Below are 15934 nucleotides of genomic sequence, written 5' to 3' on the forward strand. Positions count from 1 at the left end.
GTTCTCTCTCTCATCACTATATAAATATATATATATTTGTTATACATGCACATATATATATATATATATATATATATATATATATATATGAGAAAAATTTGTTGTATTAACCTCTAATATGCTTTAGGTACCGATTTCCTTCTCCCCACTCTCGCCAACGTTTACGTTTCTTCTCCGCTGTGCTCGAATAATCGTTCGAAACTAACCGTCTTTTAGTTTTCGTCACCCCCTCTGTCTTTGATACAGGATTCATAGCTTGTACGTGATGCATTTTGTTATTATTGAGTGCCGTATTTACTCCCGCTAAGTTAAGAAGCGCATCCGCTATTTTTCTTTGCTCATCGAAATCAGCAGACACCTCCTCGGTAGAGTACTTGCTACAACAATACCAATTCGTTAATGTATGCTTACAAAAAAAATAACGAGAATACACATTTAATAACATATGTTTCTCATACTTTTCCAATTTAATTGATGTGATACAACTATAAGTGTGATCTTCGCTAGAACTTCTTGTTATTACAGGAACTAACTTTTCAGTTTCCAATATTTTTTTCTTGCGATCTGTAAGTCAATGATTACAGTTTAAAATACAACTTTTAAGCTATTAACACGTTGAGCGCCACGCGTTTTTCTAAAGCAATCCCGTTCAGGCCACGCGCACCGCTTTTTTTTTTTTAGAGTTCTCATGTTACACGCTATCAGCCATTGATGCTTGACGCGGCCTGAACGGAAAGTCCAGTGTCAGCCACCGATGGCTGACGTGGCGCTCAACGTGTTAATATTGTTAAATTTATATATGATATAACCTCTATTGTGATTCAAAATAATTGGCCCATGTTTAAAGGAAAGCATAGCAGCTGCAGCAGCATCCACATCACTATCTACTTCTGTTTCAGGAGTTTCGCTAATATTGCTAGATGCCAGTCTTTTGGAAAGGTATGGGAATAAGACGGGATCTGGAAGACGTGCACTTGCATTCTTCCTTTGAGTTTTTTCTGGTGTAGAAAGATTTTGTGCAGTTGGAGGTGGGAAAGGAGCACGAGATAATGCCTGTATCAAATTTGGACGATATTGAGCATCTACCATCCATAACGAACCCTTACCTAAATTCTGAAAATTAAATATATTTATATATACTCAATGAATTGTAGAACGTTCTAATTAAAACACATGTATGCACGGTTAATTACTTACTGGAGCTTTTTCTACCTTACGAAAACATTTATTTAGACTCAGATTATGACGAACAGAGTTTTTCCAACCAGTTGGTGCATTCCTAAAATATGGAAAATGATCCAATATCCATGCATAAACTTCTTTAACTGGAAGAGCTTTCACAGGGCTGTCTTCTATTGCCATAAAAATTAAACAGGAGAAAGAATATGGTGGTTTACTATTTTTATGTAAGTGAGGATCATAAGGGATATGTGTTGGATGCTTGTTGCGATTTGACACTGGTAAATTGTTGTTACTCAATGATATTTTCGTTTGATCACTAGGAGAAGTTTCATAGTGACCTTTCATGCAATCATTAAACACTTGACCGGACTTCTGACAATTTCTATTCGAGTGCTGATAGTTTTGCTGTCCGTGGCTTTGTGATGTAGAATAAGTCTTTTTACTTCTAATTTCTGCAATTTAAACAACATTAGAAATTAATTATTTTTTAATAAAAATATCTAAAAAAATATACACCTTACCTGAACAGTAACTATCATCCAAACTGGAAACAGAATTAGTATTTTCAGAAAAGTCCGCAATATCGTCGCACACATTGTTATTTAAAAGATTCTCATTTTTTATGTCCTTGCTAGGGTTAGATATTTCTAAGCCCTTGAGTAAATTTTGTTGATGTAACCAGCTAAGGGAAGTTAAATCATCATCCGATTGACTATTCTTTTCTATTGATTTTTCATTGATAGGTAATTCTTCTTGAATATCGTAACTCGAATTGGATTCTACAAACGTATTTGTATTATTACGCTCTTTAGTTGTATAAGTTGCATCTTGAAAATTGAAAATTTGATTGGACCTCAACTCTATTCCACTTTCCATACCTGTGGAATCTGGTCTATCTGGTGGCATATCGCGTCGAGTTCTTCCTTGATCACTGTAAGATAATGACGTTACAACCTTCGTTAATGTATGACAAAAAAGTGATTTATAATAATTACTTTTTTAAAGAAGTTCTGCCAGATTTCACTGTTCAACGGTCTCATTATCCAATGTTAATTTTTTTTAGATTAATGTCTGTCGAAGTGCATTTGCTTGACACATCCCGATTACCTGTAACCTGGGTACGCATCGTCGAGATAATTATGCTCGAAATATCAAATTATATTCTAATTTTCATCTTTCCCTTATGACAATGAAAAGAAGCTTAACATTATAACAATGTGACACTTACGCGTACAAGAATATTACTAAATTAATACTACCAATTAATTAAATGCTTACAATGATATAATACCCACAGAATAAAGTGTCTCCTATTAAATTACATACAAAAATTAATATTACAATAATATTTAACAATCCTTATAATATATAAAAAAAACAAGAGAGTTAATAAATATTACTAATAAAAATAATACACAATCAAATTTGGATTTACTGTATATTGTTTAGAATTGTTAAAATTAATAATCATCAATATTGAAAAGAAAAATAAGTAAATTTGGTATGTATACAAAAGTGTCACATCCTTACAACTTTGATACAACATATTATCTAAACATTTCCATTGTAATCTTTTTTTATAATTGTATTGTTAAAATAAATAACATGAATAAATCACGCCGAGATTGGTATAAATCATATCTTGATATATGTTAGAAAGCAATGAATTATTTTAGTAAAAGCTTCGTTTCATCGCTGGCAACATTGCAATTTATTATATATCGAAAGGGGGGGGGGAGAGGGAGAGAGAAAGAGAGAAAGAGAGAACGTGCGTGAGTAGCAAAATTGAAATTTCCGCGCATACCTAGCCTCGAACCCAAAGTACCTACGACAACGACGACATCGTCATTTGTTTATCCACTAACAAGCGACAAAATGGCGGTGCTATGGAGAACACATTGCACCGTACGATGCGTACGTCGACGAAATCGATGCAGTTCTCCTAACTAATCACGTAACATGCTCACTAAATGGGTATATCATAGATCAATGATTAAATCCCCGTTAAAGTATCATTCGTGTTTACTTGATTTTTTTTTAAAGAAAAAAAAGCACACGCGAAATATTTATCAAATAGAAAAAATGGCGTCTCATTTTAATATATCGATGTAAATGCAATTTTGACCATTGAAAACGACATCATGTAAGAACTATGATACATTTTTATTCGTCGTAACCTCGTCCGACTAGTGACACGCATTAAATGCCATCCGCATTTAAATTCTCACTGCACTTAACATGGATACGTAAGACGTATTTTATGGGAACTATATTTCGCATTCGATTCTCGTATTGAGGACGTTGCGTTTAAAAAAAAACTTCATCTTTTTGTATACCAAATATCACGATTCGAATAAAAATAAAAGAAACAAAAAAACAAAAGATTATTTTTCTATATTGATATCATACCTATAGGTGAAGAATTAAATGGATCGCGGTAGAGTAAAACGTGCAACTGTCTATTCTGTTACTTGTTGAATTCAAATATGGAGTTGATAATGGTTACGAAACTCGAACAAATAAGAACGATCCTTATAATATCGCTAACACACGGTGCCAGCCTTTAATCATTTATTAAGTAAAATGTTAACGAACAGATCGTGACTTTGAATAAATTCAAATTAGAGAGAGCTCAATTTGCGAACTCACATATTACGAAGATATCTTTCTTCTGGCCACCATATTTTGCACATTTTTTTATACACATAATTGTTTTCTAACCCTAAAATTTTTAAATTACGACAATCCCATCTTTGTCAGTAATAATAATTAATTCCATCGTATAACATGTCTTCCTTCTTCTAAAATTTCATGATTTTCTTTTTTGAATAACTAAAAGAATTGTACTATAATCAAGAACGGTATCTTGCATGTGTCACGTTTTTAAATATTAAATTGAGATTTTCAACGTCAATGTTTCGTTTCGTTGTTTAAATATGAAATGTGGGACATAATCTTACAAAATGAAAGTAACACTCACGTATCTTAGTAGACAGACGACAGTCTCGGTTGATTTTCTAAAGACGAGCATCTCAAGCACGCACTACACAACACCCAGCTGATCAAGGCGCCATATTTTGACGTCATCACATGGTTATGCGAACATTGCGCTCTATATTTACGAGAAATAATATCTCGATTGCGATATTTAGCCCGGGAAACTTAATAATAGTAATTTACTAGATATTTTTTATATTTTACTATTTTAATATTATTCATTACTTTATAAGTTTCTTTGTAATTATTTAACTTATTCGAGTGCATCCTAAAAAAATGCACAGTTATTAATCTCAAATTCATTACAATAATCGACATTTTTACTTTTTCTCTATTAATTATAATAATTTTATAAGTTTCTTTTTCATTTATTTATTTAATTCTTTATTTTTGTTCTTTTTTAAATACAAAATATAATACTTCCAATTGTTCTGAAATTTTTAAAAGATTTATAAACTGTAATTAAGTTATTGTGCGCTTAAATTTCAAATAATTCTTCTATGCTCGACGCGCCATCTAATCTAGAACTCATTCTTCCGTTGAACAGAAACGTGGGAAAAGTTCTTTTACATACGTGACAATGGCGGAGGAGTAAGTAATGCTAAAATCTCTAAAAGCATCCAATATAATCGGCATATATTCACTTTATTTTTTATTTAAAATTATTACCAAGATAATGAACGATGATTTATTTATTATTTTTTTATTAAAGTTTACTAATTTCTTACAATTATACAGAGAATAATGCATCGTCAACGTGTAACCTAACTTTCATAAAGCATGAGATATAAAGTATAACATTGGTGTTCAATAAATTTTAATTAAACTTAAGTAGTAAAGTAATTTTTTGTTCCTAAAATTATAATTAATTCTACAAAATATATTTATATCTAAAAAATACTTATTTAATAATTTATTATTACGCTTATACATATATAAAATTATCACGATATGGCGTTTGTTTGTAAAATTAATTTATTCCGATTTTTTATATTTTTCTTATTTACACTAATACAGAAAAAAAGATCCTGTCGAAGCCAAAAAGCTTCCAGCAGTACCAGAATCGGTACTTAAAAAGAGAAAACGTCGTGAAGCGGTAAAAGCTACAAGATTACAAACATCCATTAAGGTTAATATTTACAAGAAATTTCTAAGGAATAACTATTTTATAAAATTCTTTTCGTTTTAGTTCACATCCAATAAGAACTTGTTCTTATTGAAAAAATTTTTAATATATATAATTATAACAATTTATTTTCATTTTAGCAACGTGCAAATCGTTACAAGAAGCGCAAGGTTATCTTCAAGAGAGCTGAAAACTATGTGAAAGAATATAGAACAAAAGAACGAGATGAAATTAGATTGATCAGACAAGCTAAAAATCGAGGAAATTATTACATTCCTGGTGAAGCCAAATTAGCATTTGTTATACGTATTCGTGGGTTAGTACAATTTTGCATATTCTGTTTGTAATGTGCATTACAGGCGAGGATTCTCGATTCACTATATAATTTAATTTTATTTCATTTGTTTTAGTGTTAATCAAGTCGCGCCAAAAGTACGTAAAGTACTTCAACTCTTCCGTTTGAAACAAATCAACAATGGTATCTTCGTAAAACTGAATAAGGCCACCATAAATATGCTTCGTATTGTGGAACCATATATTACTTGGGGATATCCAAATTTGAAGTCCGTTAGAGAATTGATTTACAAACGCGGTTTTGCTAAAATTAACCGCCAACGTATCCCAATTACAAGCAATAGCATCATTGAAAAGAAACTTGGTTAGTATGATTTATATATGGTAACAAATATATATATATATATATTTTGACAAATCCATGGAAGTATGCATCAATAATTGTGCATACTTCCTTCCATGTTGTCAAAAATGAAATAGTATTTTTTAGTACAATTATCGGTATATTTTAAATATTCAGTTTCTAAAAAATACTAACACATTTATAATATATCTAATGTATATATTTTGTATATCAGTTAATATTGAATAAGTTGTTAAGATTTATAAACGATTGTATTGTTTTAATATTTTACAGGTCGCTCAGGAATTATCTGTATGGAAGACCTGATCCATGAAATATTTACAGTAGGGCCCAAATTCAAATACGCAAGCAATTTCTTGTGGCCTTTCAAGGTATGATGATATTTAAATAGTTGACACGATAATTCCTATCATCCACTTTTTTCTTTTTCCTTTTTTATCTTACTTTTATTTGCAGTAATGTATTTTTGAATAGGTCTCTTTTACTACGACATAGGCATGGTTGTAAGACATTTGCTTATGTTTTATTACCTCCTTCTATGTCGAAAAGTAACAGGAGTATAAGCCCATTGAAATTTATACTATATTATATTATTTCAAGACTAACTCCCACAATATTTAAACTTTCTTTATTTTTATATATTCAGATATTTAGATATTTTTATGTCTTTTAATTATGCATATTCACATGTCATTGTTTTTCTAGTTGAATACTCCTAATGGTGGATGGAGAAAGAAGACCAACCACTACGTAGAAGGAGGTGACTTCGGAAATCGCGAAGATAAAATCAATGAGCTTCTCAGGAGAATGGTTTAAGCTTATAATCTTAATAAACAAAACCTTATTATCAATAAACTGAGTATATTTTCTCTCATTTCACAGTATATGTGAAAATTACAAAATACGTTAACTTTTATATCAAATATATTTACAATAAGATAGATAAATTTGATATTAATTAATCTTTTTGCTATTGCATGCTCATGACTAAACTGGGGATTTTTATGCAATAGCATATTTTGTATTAAAGACAAATCATTAAATATGCTATATATTTACGTCATATTTTACATATTTTTCTTCAGTTATCAATTCTCTTTGCAACATTTGATAAATCATTAATTGTAATTCATAATACTTCCACGTGTAAGACTTTTTATCCCTAAATTATTATTTATTATTAATAAATGGATATAAGAGAAATAAATCATACAAGTTTAATAATTAAAAGAAATGCCATTAATAAAAAATCACAGTTAAGACATAAATGATTATTATCTCATATTATTTTTAATTTATTTGATAAATGTAATTAACATTTACAACAGAATAAAGAACAATAGAAAATAATAAAAATAAGAAGCAATTGGATCTCAAGTCTTACAGACATATTGATCTTGTATTTGTTTAGCCAATGTTGTTAAATTCATATTTCTATATTCTAATTAACATTTTTACTTTGATTATTGATCCTTTTTAAGAAAGCTTCTGCATGCGCTTGTATTAACTTATTCACGTCATGTGTCGGTGACATAAATGAAAAATTCAAGAATCTTACTAGTCCATTATGATAACCTGCAGCAAGCCATAAATGACTCCACATATTTGGATTCCAGCATACCTATAGGATATCAAATATTTTAACGATTACTTTGCAAAATTTGAATTTTATTTATAAAAAAAAATCATATGAACACTTACTTTATTCACAGATGTAAAAGGGTATCTTTCAATGGGAACAAGTGTCAACTTATCAGAATATAAAATTTGTTGGTTTATACCCTTCGCTAATTTGTCATATATTTTCTAAAGTCAAGATTACGCGATTAAGATTTTTATACACAAATATAATATATATATTAATTTAATAGAGAATATATATTTACCGCAAAATTATTATGAATTATAAGACCGAAACGTTCTTTACATCCATCATACGTCTCAGGCATGTAATCATAAGGTTTTGATTTGTTTCCTTTATCATTACATTCATTAAGATTCTCCTTTGGTGGTTTTGTTGGTTTTTCAAAATCTACTATTTCAATATAAGAGTTTAACTAAAACAAAAAATATACATATAAAAATTAATATTTTATAAAGAAAACGAATAATATGTGCTTAAAATACATAATACTTACTTGTCTTTTTCTTGGTAATATCTTGTCTAAATCTTTTGTATATAATAACTGATGTGGAAAAATAGAAAGAATTTCTCCAGCGTAAGTACCGTGTGCTATACTATTTGCGTGATCGGATACAGCAATACTCTGAACAGATATTTTCAATAAACATTTGTGTATTATAAAATGAAAATAAGTTGCAAAGCGTATAATGTTCTTACATATGTTGGTGAATTAGTTGGAAGGACAGGGCACAATCTATATCCATGTTCTCTTACAGAAACTAAGTACGAGTTTGTATGTCTATAGCTATAAGGAAAAATGATTTAAATATATTATAAAAAAAAATCTTCTAGTAAATTTCAAATAATTCAAATTGATCAGACAAAAGTATTTATGTTATACCTTAAAGCATCATCAAAACCAATCACAGCACTAGGCCAATGCAGCATCCATGCTCCATCAGTTATAATTCCTTTTTTTATGGTTTCTTGAGGACAACTTATATTTTCTAAATCCCATACCTTATAAGACCTATCTATACTGGCTGAAACTAAGAATCGCTGACCATTGTATGGAATTATTGCCACCACTGTTGAAATTATAAATTTATTATCATTTTTGCTTATATACTTTTATTGTATATACGTTATTAATTTATATTTACTTACTACTAACAGCGTTACCATGAGCAAAAAAATGTGAAAATGTATTCATTACAATTGAATTGTTTTGTTTTTGTTTTAACAATGGTGAGTCCCCTGTGAGATCCCATACTCCAACATAGCCGTTTGAAAAACCAGCAGCGATAATACTACAAAATGTATTTAAAAGTATATATATTTCTCAATAATAATTTAACGAACAAATATTTGTCATAGGAAATGTAAATCGTACTTGTGGCCACGTTCTTTTGTCCACGATATTTCGGTACATTGCCAATTCTGTTTACCATTATCATACATAATACTATTTACAACTAATATCAGTACAGGATCAGTCTTGTAAATTGGTAGACTAAAAAATAAGTCGCATATGTAATACTTGAATAAAATACACATGATAAATTTGTGTAGGACTGGGCACCTCCAGTCCAGATAATGTACGCATTCGTGGAAAAATTGAACGGAGGGCCTTGGAAAGCCCAAATGTTAAAGCACAATCACCCGGAAAACGAAAAACTCGGATTCGAGTCTCGATCCAGTCAACGGCCAAAAGCCCAATTTTTTCACGAATCCTACATTTGTATATCCAATATATCTATGATAAATGTATTGTATTCTTACTTATTAGTTTCAGATTTGCTGAACCTAAGTTCTTCTGGAAATGGTAATGAGTAAATATAGACAGAACCATTCGAACAGGCAGCAGCTAATAAACCCATCCTTCTATATGTTCCTTTTTTATAATTATTTAAAGTGTCATCCTGGTAACATCCAGATGGACACCACTCAAAAGACCAAATTGTACTACTATCATGTACTATTGCATATGAAAGAGTAGGAGTACTAATTTCAGGTTTCAACCTTGACAATTAAGAAAATATATTAACTTTAAAATGATGCTGTAAGAATATACAAATATTATTTAGACATCTAAAACTTACTCGTTATTTAATTTACCCATATTCCATATTTGTATCATATTAGGTCCTGAATGTGCCTTTCCTACAACAAATTCATTCTCCATTTCTGGATGTGTACTTATTGCTATATATTGGTCAGGTGCTTTACGGTACGCATAAACTGGTATAGGTAACCATGCTAAGGCCCATACAGGTCCGCCAGTAAAAAATGCTGGTAAATCTATGGAAAGAAGCAAAAATAATCAAAGTTAAAATTAACTCTAAGTCGAGATTATTTATATCGATTTTTTATTGATTATTTTCACCTTCTGAAATTCCCCCTTCAAATGTTTTCCAATATCTCCATTCTTCTTCCCCGTGTTTCGTATTGGTAGATGAATTTACGGTTACTGTTTTTGTAGCCATTGATACTTTTAATGGTGGTAAATATTGTTTTGCATCTTCATTATTTAATAGTACAAACGGATTGGGAAGATAATCATCGTATAATTGAAATTCATAATTCTCCATCTCGCTGTAAAAATTAATAAATAACTTAGTTGTTTTTCACGTCCAAAAATAAAATTATTAATAAATAATTTCATTTATCAAAAGAAAAAAGAAACAATTCATACTTACAATTCCATTGTCCATTTAAAAGCAGGCGCATAACATTTACTCCAGGATGCTCTTAATGCGTGCGGATCGTCCAAAAACATCATTAAGCTGGCTGATTCTATAAATATGTACATAATATTATATATTTTATATACATTTTTATACTGTTGTATAGTAAATATACATTCTTATTTTTTAATAATTATTTAGCTATTGAAATATATACTTTCTTTCTCCGAAGGTGCAATATGATATTGCTGTTCAAATTTTAAACCTAAATTGTCTTCACTTTCATCATCAGTTGTATCTCCCTGTTTAAAATCAGGTGAATTATCTGCGTTATTTTCTATTTCCGAATGATTATCTTTGACGTGTTCCATAATTATTTCTTTACTTTTAGTTTCAAATTTGCATATTTTACAAATAAATTTCTATCAAAAAGCAATAAAAAGATATATTGTTAATATAATAAAAATATATGTTACATGATGTGAGATATATAAAAAGGATATTAAATTTTGTATATTACCTCTTGAGGTGTAAAATTACATTGAGAAGAATGTTTACACATGTCGTCGTACGAATTACTTGTAAAATCGCATGCTATTTGACGACATTGCGTGATGCCTTTTGATTGTAATTCCTTCTTCCATAAAGATTTCCAAATAGACGGTATTTTCTTTTTAAATTCCGGCATTTGAATGTTTTTCTATAATTGTGTAAATATATCATAACAAGAGTCAAATGCAGTTGTCTTCACTTAAAAATAAAAACCAAATAATCTGGTATAATAAATACCAGCGCAAGCCATTCCATTATTTCATAATATTAAAAACTATTTAAATATGGACATTTATTGCATGATACATTTTCTAATATTTTTTCTTTTCTTCAAAGTTAGATGTAAATTAAGATATACATCTAGTATTGGAGTGGCAGATTCACATGTAGTAAATATCCAATGATCGTTAGTTAAGTTAATATAAAAAATTCAGTAAAATTGACCGAAAAATTATATAATATTTGAAATTAAGAAATATCAAAATTATTTTAAAAGGAATATGAAACTTCATTTTTACGTTATATTATATTACATTTGTAAATAATCTAAAAGAGTACTGGTTTTCTTCTATTACTTATTGTAATTCAGATCGATGTTTCTGATTTACATATTTTTTTAAATGATTTGAATAAAATCAAATTGACGAGTGTCGTTATATAGTAAAAACAAGTTCTGATATCAAAGAAAAATAATGAAGTATAATTTAAATGAATGAAGATTCTGGAGTAGCTGATCCTGGAAGTCGATCTTCTTCATCTTGTATATCTATGATAGCACATTGTATCTTTCTCTTTAATTTTCTGCGCAAGTATTCTGAATTCAAACACCGTATTTCACTTGCTACGTACGATCCAAATGTATCGTATTGATCTTCTGTAGCAGGTAATGTATTATCAATTTTGGAAAATGAATCATCTTCACTTTTTGGCTTTTTCATTTTCATTGGGTGTGGTTCAGTTTCAAAAGATCTATTTTCTTGGCAATTGATACCGGTAAGATTTGATGTACCATTTGTATCATCCAATATATCTTCAGATTTTGTGCTTGTATTTGGTGCTATTTCTTCAGCCTAGAATTATTTAAACATTGATTGAATTGAAGACCCTACTACTCCAGAAAAATACACAATAATAAGCAGAAATTTGAAGACATAGAAAAATGTGCACAATACATAGAGGAATGAAAAATTATCATATGTATCACAATATTTAAACTATATAATAGATATTATAGATGCAGTATAACATTTGTTATTGTGTTATATAATGGATCATAGTGAATATCAATTTATAAATCAAACTGTTTGCACAGAAATGATATCAACCAGTAATGCTGAAAACTGCTATTTAGTAAAGTAAGATTTATAATTTATATAGTAGCGATAGACTGGGCACTTCCCTTAACACATTTGAGTGATCTATAAATATTCCAATAAATACATAATATTATTATTATTATAATCTGTATTATCGAGTAATATTGTATCTAATTTATGTATTTGTAGATAATATATTGGTTCTTTATTCGCAAAATTTCACATGTGATGAAAGAGAAAAGGTGAATAATTTTCTATAATACGTCTTGAGATTTTAAACATACAGTAAAGCCCCAATTATCGGAACCATCGAATATCATAACGTAACTTAAAGCTGCCCTACTAACTAGAAACATATTAATTAAACATATTAACTACAAACGTATTAATTAAATGAACACTAATCACATATCGCAGTAGCAGTTTAATGTGACATTAGCATTTGATTACAGCAGAATTTAAACATGTACCCATTTTATTTCCAGCATTTCATTCCAATATATTCTTGCATAGTAAGTCAAATCTTTTTTGTTTTTTTTTTTGAGAAATGAAAATTTATTAATTTTAATAGAATAACATAGGAGAAAATAATTTCCCTCAGCACAATATATCCATATTTTCATGTAAACCACTTTCATAATCATTGACATATGTGTGTATATATGTCACTATAAATATCTTTTCTTATGTATATTTTTGATTTTTCTTCTTTTAGACATTTCATTCTTTTAGGACATATATACAAATTCCTTTTCTCCATTTTTATTTTGCCATAATAGTATCTATGAGTGAAAAAGATATGTAGCATGCAATAAGTGTCCAGTCTAAAAATAACTTTTCGAAGAAACGATCATTTGCAGAGGTGTTTCTATTTAGTATACTTCTTTCATTAGTACACTTAGTTTACTTAATTCATTTTATAAAATTAACTTTTATATATATATATATATATATATATATATATATATGTGTAGGGTGGTAAAAAGAAGGGTTCGATATTTGAAGGGCTTATAGTACTTACCGAAACGAGTAAAAAAGGTTTAATTAATATAAGTCCTAAGAAATTTATTACGAAAATAAGCAAAAATTGTTACTGATATCAACAAAGACCGAAAAGTAACGTTTTTCTTTTACATTCAATTCAAATACGACATTGAACTACCGCGGGTAGGTAGCTAGCTTCACCCGCGAACTCCTCTCCACCGAACTCCTCTCCATAACACAATGAGCTGATAAATTATAAACAAATATTGATATAGAAATAACATTACTTCCTGGTTGAAATAAATAATAAAAGAACGCTCATAAATAATAATAATTAATTTACATCGAAAGCATTGATTTTAGGACTCATATTAATTAGACACTTTTAATTCACTTCAATGAGTACTATAAGCTCTTCAGATATCGAACACTTTATTTTATTACCCTGTATATTATTAATTTTTAGAAATTGCATCATTTTGTAAATAATTGCAAGCTAATATAGTTGCACATTACACAAAATCATGCTTTATATTTGCTTACCAATACAGAAGAATCTAAATCCATCTTTTTAGATTGTTGTTCTTCTTTCACAAGTTCTGTAAACTGTAATATTTTCGACACTGCTCTAAAAAAAAATAAAAAATTGTTTATCGATTTACATTTTGGAATTATATTTGTCGACTCAATCATACGGAGTGTCCTGCAACTGGTGATACATGCGAGCAGAAGATAATTCTAAATGGAAAACTAAATCGTAAATGTAAAATTAAATTTTTTTCTTATATAAGATTTTGTTTTGAAAATTTATTAAGCACCCTAGTATCTACGCGCTTAAACCCAGTACGTCTCCGCTCGCTTGTACCATTAGTTACAGGAGATTTATACATACTTTTCAGCAGCTTTACGTTTTACTTTTTCATTTTCTACAAGTTCGATTGGAAGATGTTTACGTTTATTATATTTCAAATCTCTATGAAGTCGTTCATGAATTTCCATAGATGATGGCATCATAATAGCATTGCACACGGGACATGTTACCATTAATGCTCTTCTTTCCTAATATTACAAAATTTAATTATAATAAATATCATTTTGAATAATTTTATCAATAGAATGTTTAAATATACAACTTACATCATCCGATTTACCACAAAATTGAATATGTGATATAAATCCATTAACACTACGTTTTATTGCTCCACATTGTTCGCAAGCAAGTTGTCCTTTCCTTTTTTTTATGGCAATAGATAATACCCTTTTCAATAATTTGTTATCATTTTGAAATTCCTATAACAACATTATGTAGAAATTAATATATTTATATCATAAATTTGCTTTAAACAATTATATAAATCTTATTTAAAAATCTTTTATTATATACCATTGATTCTTCTCCCTCATACCAGCCCATGTTGTTATGTTTCATTAAATTATGGGTTTCCCATTGTCCTTTTACTATTTCTATTCCACATCTCATGCACTTACTTATTTGTATCTAAATTTAAACACAAATAATTAATGATATGAAGTAATAATAAGTATTTAATATTGAAATAGCTTTACAAACCTCTTCATTCTTTACTTCATTTAATCTATTATTTTCCTTTGATATTGCAGCTAAGTTAGATACCTGTGTTATTTGTTCAATATTAGGAGTATGAATGGCTTCTTTTCTCTTATTACTATTTTTAACTTCACTTTTAATAATATTTTTATGTTTCGATGGAGGACGTCCTCTTCGCTTAGGTATATTAATATTGTCAGAAATGTCTACTTTAATATTTTTATTGGAAGATTTACTGTTGGATTCAGCTACTGAAGTATTAGAAGAATTTTTTGTACGATATGTTGATGTTTCCGAATTGGAAATCTGTTGCTGTGAAACATAGTTATCACATTCATCTGGAGTTTGAATACACACATACTTCCTAGGTCTTCCTCTTTTTCTTGGTTGCCCAGAAGGTATCATAATAGAATTAGCAGGTTTCAGTTCATTTTTTATTTCTTTCTGCGATACAGAATTTGATTCTGTACTCGCAATGAGTTCTTTATTGCTTATTTTATGTGAATCTATATTGGATTGGTGCGATTCGAGATCATGCTTCATATCACCAGTTCCTTGGTTAGATGCATTGTTTTGATATAAAATTGAAGTATCGCATAATCCTATTTGATCTACAGTAGATTGTACAGTTGAATCACTAATGTCTCTAATTTTGTACGTATTACTTTGGGCAGTTTTATTAGAAGAAATACACATTTCTTCTTCTGATTTAACAAATATATTAACAGGATTTAATAAAATGTTATCATCAGATTTGGTCGATGTTGTTCCTGGCATAATCTTAGGTATCATTGCTAATGATAATTCTTTATTAGACTTTTTCTGTGAATTGCCTTTGACATTCATTGAATCTTATATTTTTAATTGAAAAAAATGTAACATTTATTCTAGTTCTTCCATATATAATAAATATGGAATCACCATCAATGAAAGAGCATTGCAAATTAACAAATAATATCAACTTTTGTAACAACCTAAATATATTTTGATGTGTCTTCAAGACAAACCTAGTTCCTCATATCAAAGCGTGGTAATATGGTATTAAAAACTTCACCAAGCTTTTCTTCTTCGATATTATGTCTATCTATATTCTACACACACAAGCACATACGGGTATATTCATCTATATTCCAACACTTAGGTAGGAGTAAAGAACAGAATATAAGATTTTACGGTGGGTACTAGGAACATCAGGAAGGGTAAAAGGGATACCTTACATTCGCCATTTAAAATGAGACCCG

At 29.1% G+C, this 15934-nt stretch overlaps 3 protein-coding genes across 7 annotated transcripts; 1 reads left to right on the forward strand and 2 right to left on the reverse strand.

Moving 5' to 3' along the window:
- Positions 1-64: 64 nt before the first annotated feature.
- On the reverse strand, positions 65-4258 carry LOC106784570 (forkhead box protein N3-like). Of its 5 annotated transcripts, XM_014744290.1 has the most exons (8): positions 4163-4258; positions 2178-2296; positions 2061-2113; positions 1704-1961; positions 1198-1634; positions 810-1113; positions 459-564; positions 66-377 (listed from the first exon to the last, which is right to left on the reverse strand). In XM_014744290.1, the coding sequence occupies exons 3-8, from the start codon at positions 2086-2088 to the stop codon at positions 107-109; spliced, it is 1404 nt and encodes a 467-aa protein (XP_014599776.1). In that variant the 5' UTR covers positions 2089-2113; positions 2178-2296; positions 4163-4258; the 3' UTR covers positions 66-106. The 5 variants fall into 5 exon arrangements, with proteins under 5 accessions (XP_014599772.1, XP_014599773.1, XP_014599774.1 ...); XM_014744286.1 differs by having other exon boundaries at positions 65-377; positions 1704-2113; XM_014744287.1 differs by lacking the exon at positions 4163-4258 and adding an exon at positions 3592-3671 and having other exon boundaries at positions 65-377; positions 1704-2113.
- A 454-nt stretch (positions 4259-4712) lies between these two features.
- On the forward strand, positions 4713-6906 carry LOC106784571 (60S ribosomal protein L7). Its single transcript, XM_014744292.1, has 6 exons — positions 4713-4770; positions 5197-5308; positions 5446-5621; positions 5716-5963; positions 6237-6334; positions 6669-6906. The coding sequence occupies exons 1-6, from the start codon at positions 4760-4762 to the stop codon at positions 6777-6779; spliced, it is 756 nt and encodes a 251-aa protein (XP_014599778.1). The 5' UTR covers positions 4713-4759; the 3' UTR covers positions 6780-6906.
- Positions 6907-7348: 442 nt separating this feature from the next.
- On the reverse strand, positions 7349-15909 carry LOC106784569. Its single transcript, XM_014744285.1, has 19 exons — positions 14697-15909; positions 14511-14624; positions 14264-14416; positions 14019-14185; positions 13670-13754; positions 10795-10974; positions 10492-10696; positions 10287-10383; positions 9974-10182; positions 9690-9888; positions 9370-9609; positions 8981-9100; positions 8755-8897; positions 8489-8675; positions 8305-8392; positions 8102-8230; positions 7850-8020; positions 7665-7769; positions 7349-7584 (listed from the first exon to the last, which is right to left on the reverse strand). The coding sequence occupies exons 1-19, from the start codon at positions 15537-15539 to the stop codon at positions 7405-7407; spliced, it is 3615 nt and encodes a 1204-aa protein (XP_014599771.1). The 5' UTR covers positions 15540-15909; the 3' UTR covers positions 7349-7404.
- Positions 15910-15934: the final 25 nt, after the last annotated feature.

This window comes from Polistes canadensis, unplaced genomic scaffold, assembly GCF_001313835.1.
Source record: "Polistes canadensis isolate GaletaPanama2010 unplaced genomic scaffold, ASM131383v1 scaffold_37, whole genome shotgun sequence".
NCBI lineage: Eukaryota > Metazoa > Arthropoda > Insecta > Hymenoptera > Vespidae > Polistes > Polistes canadensis.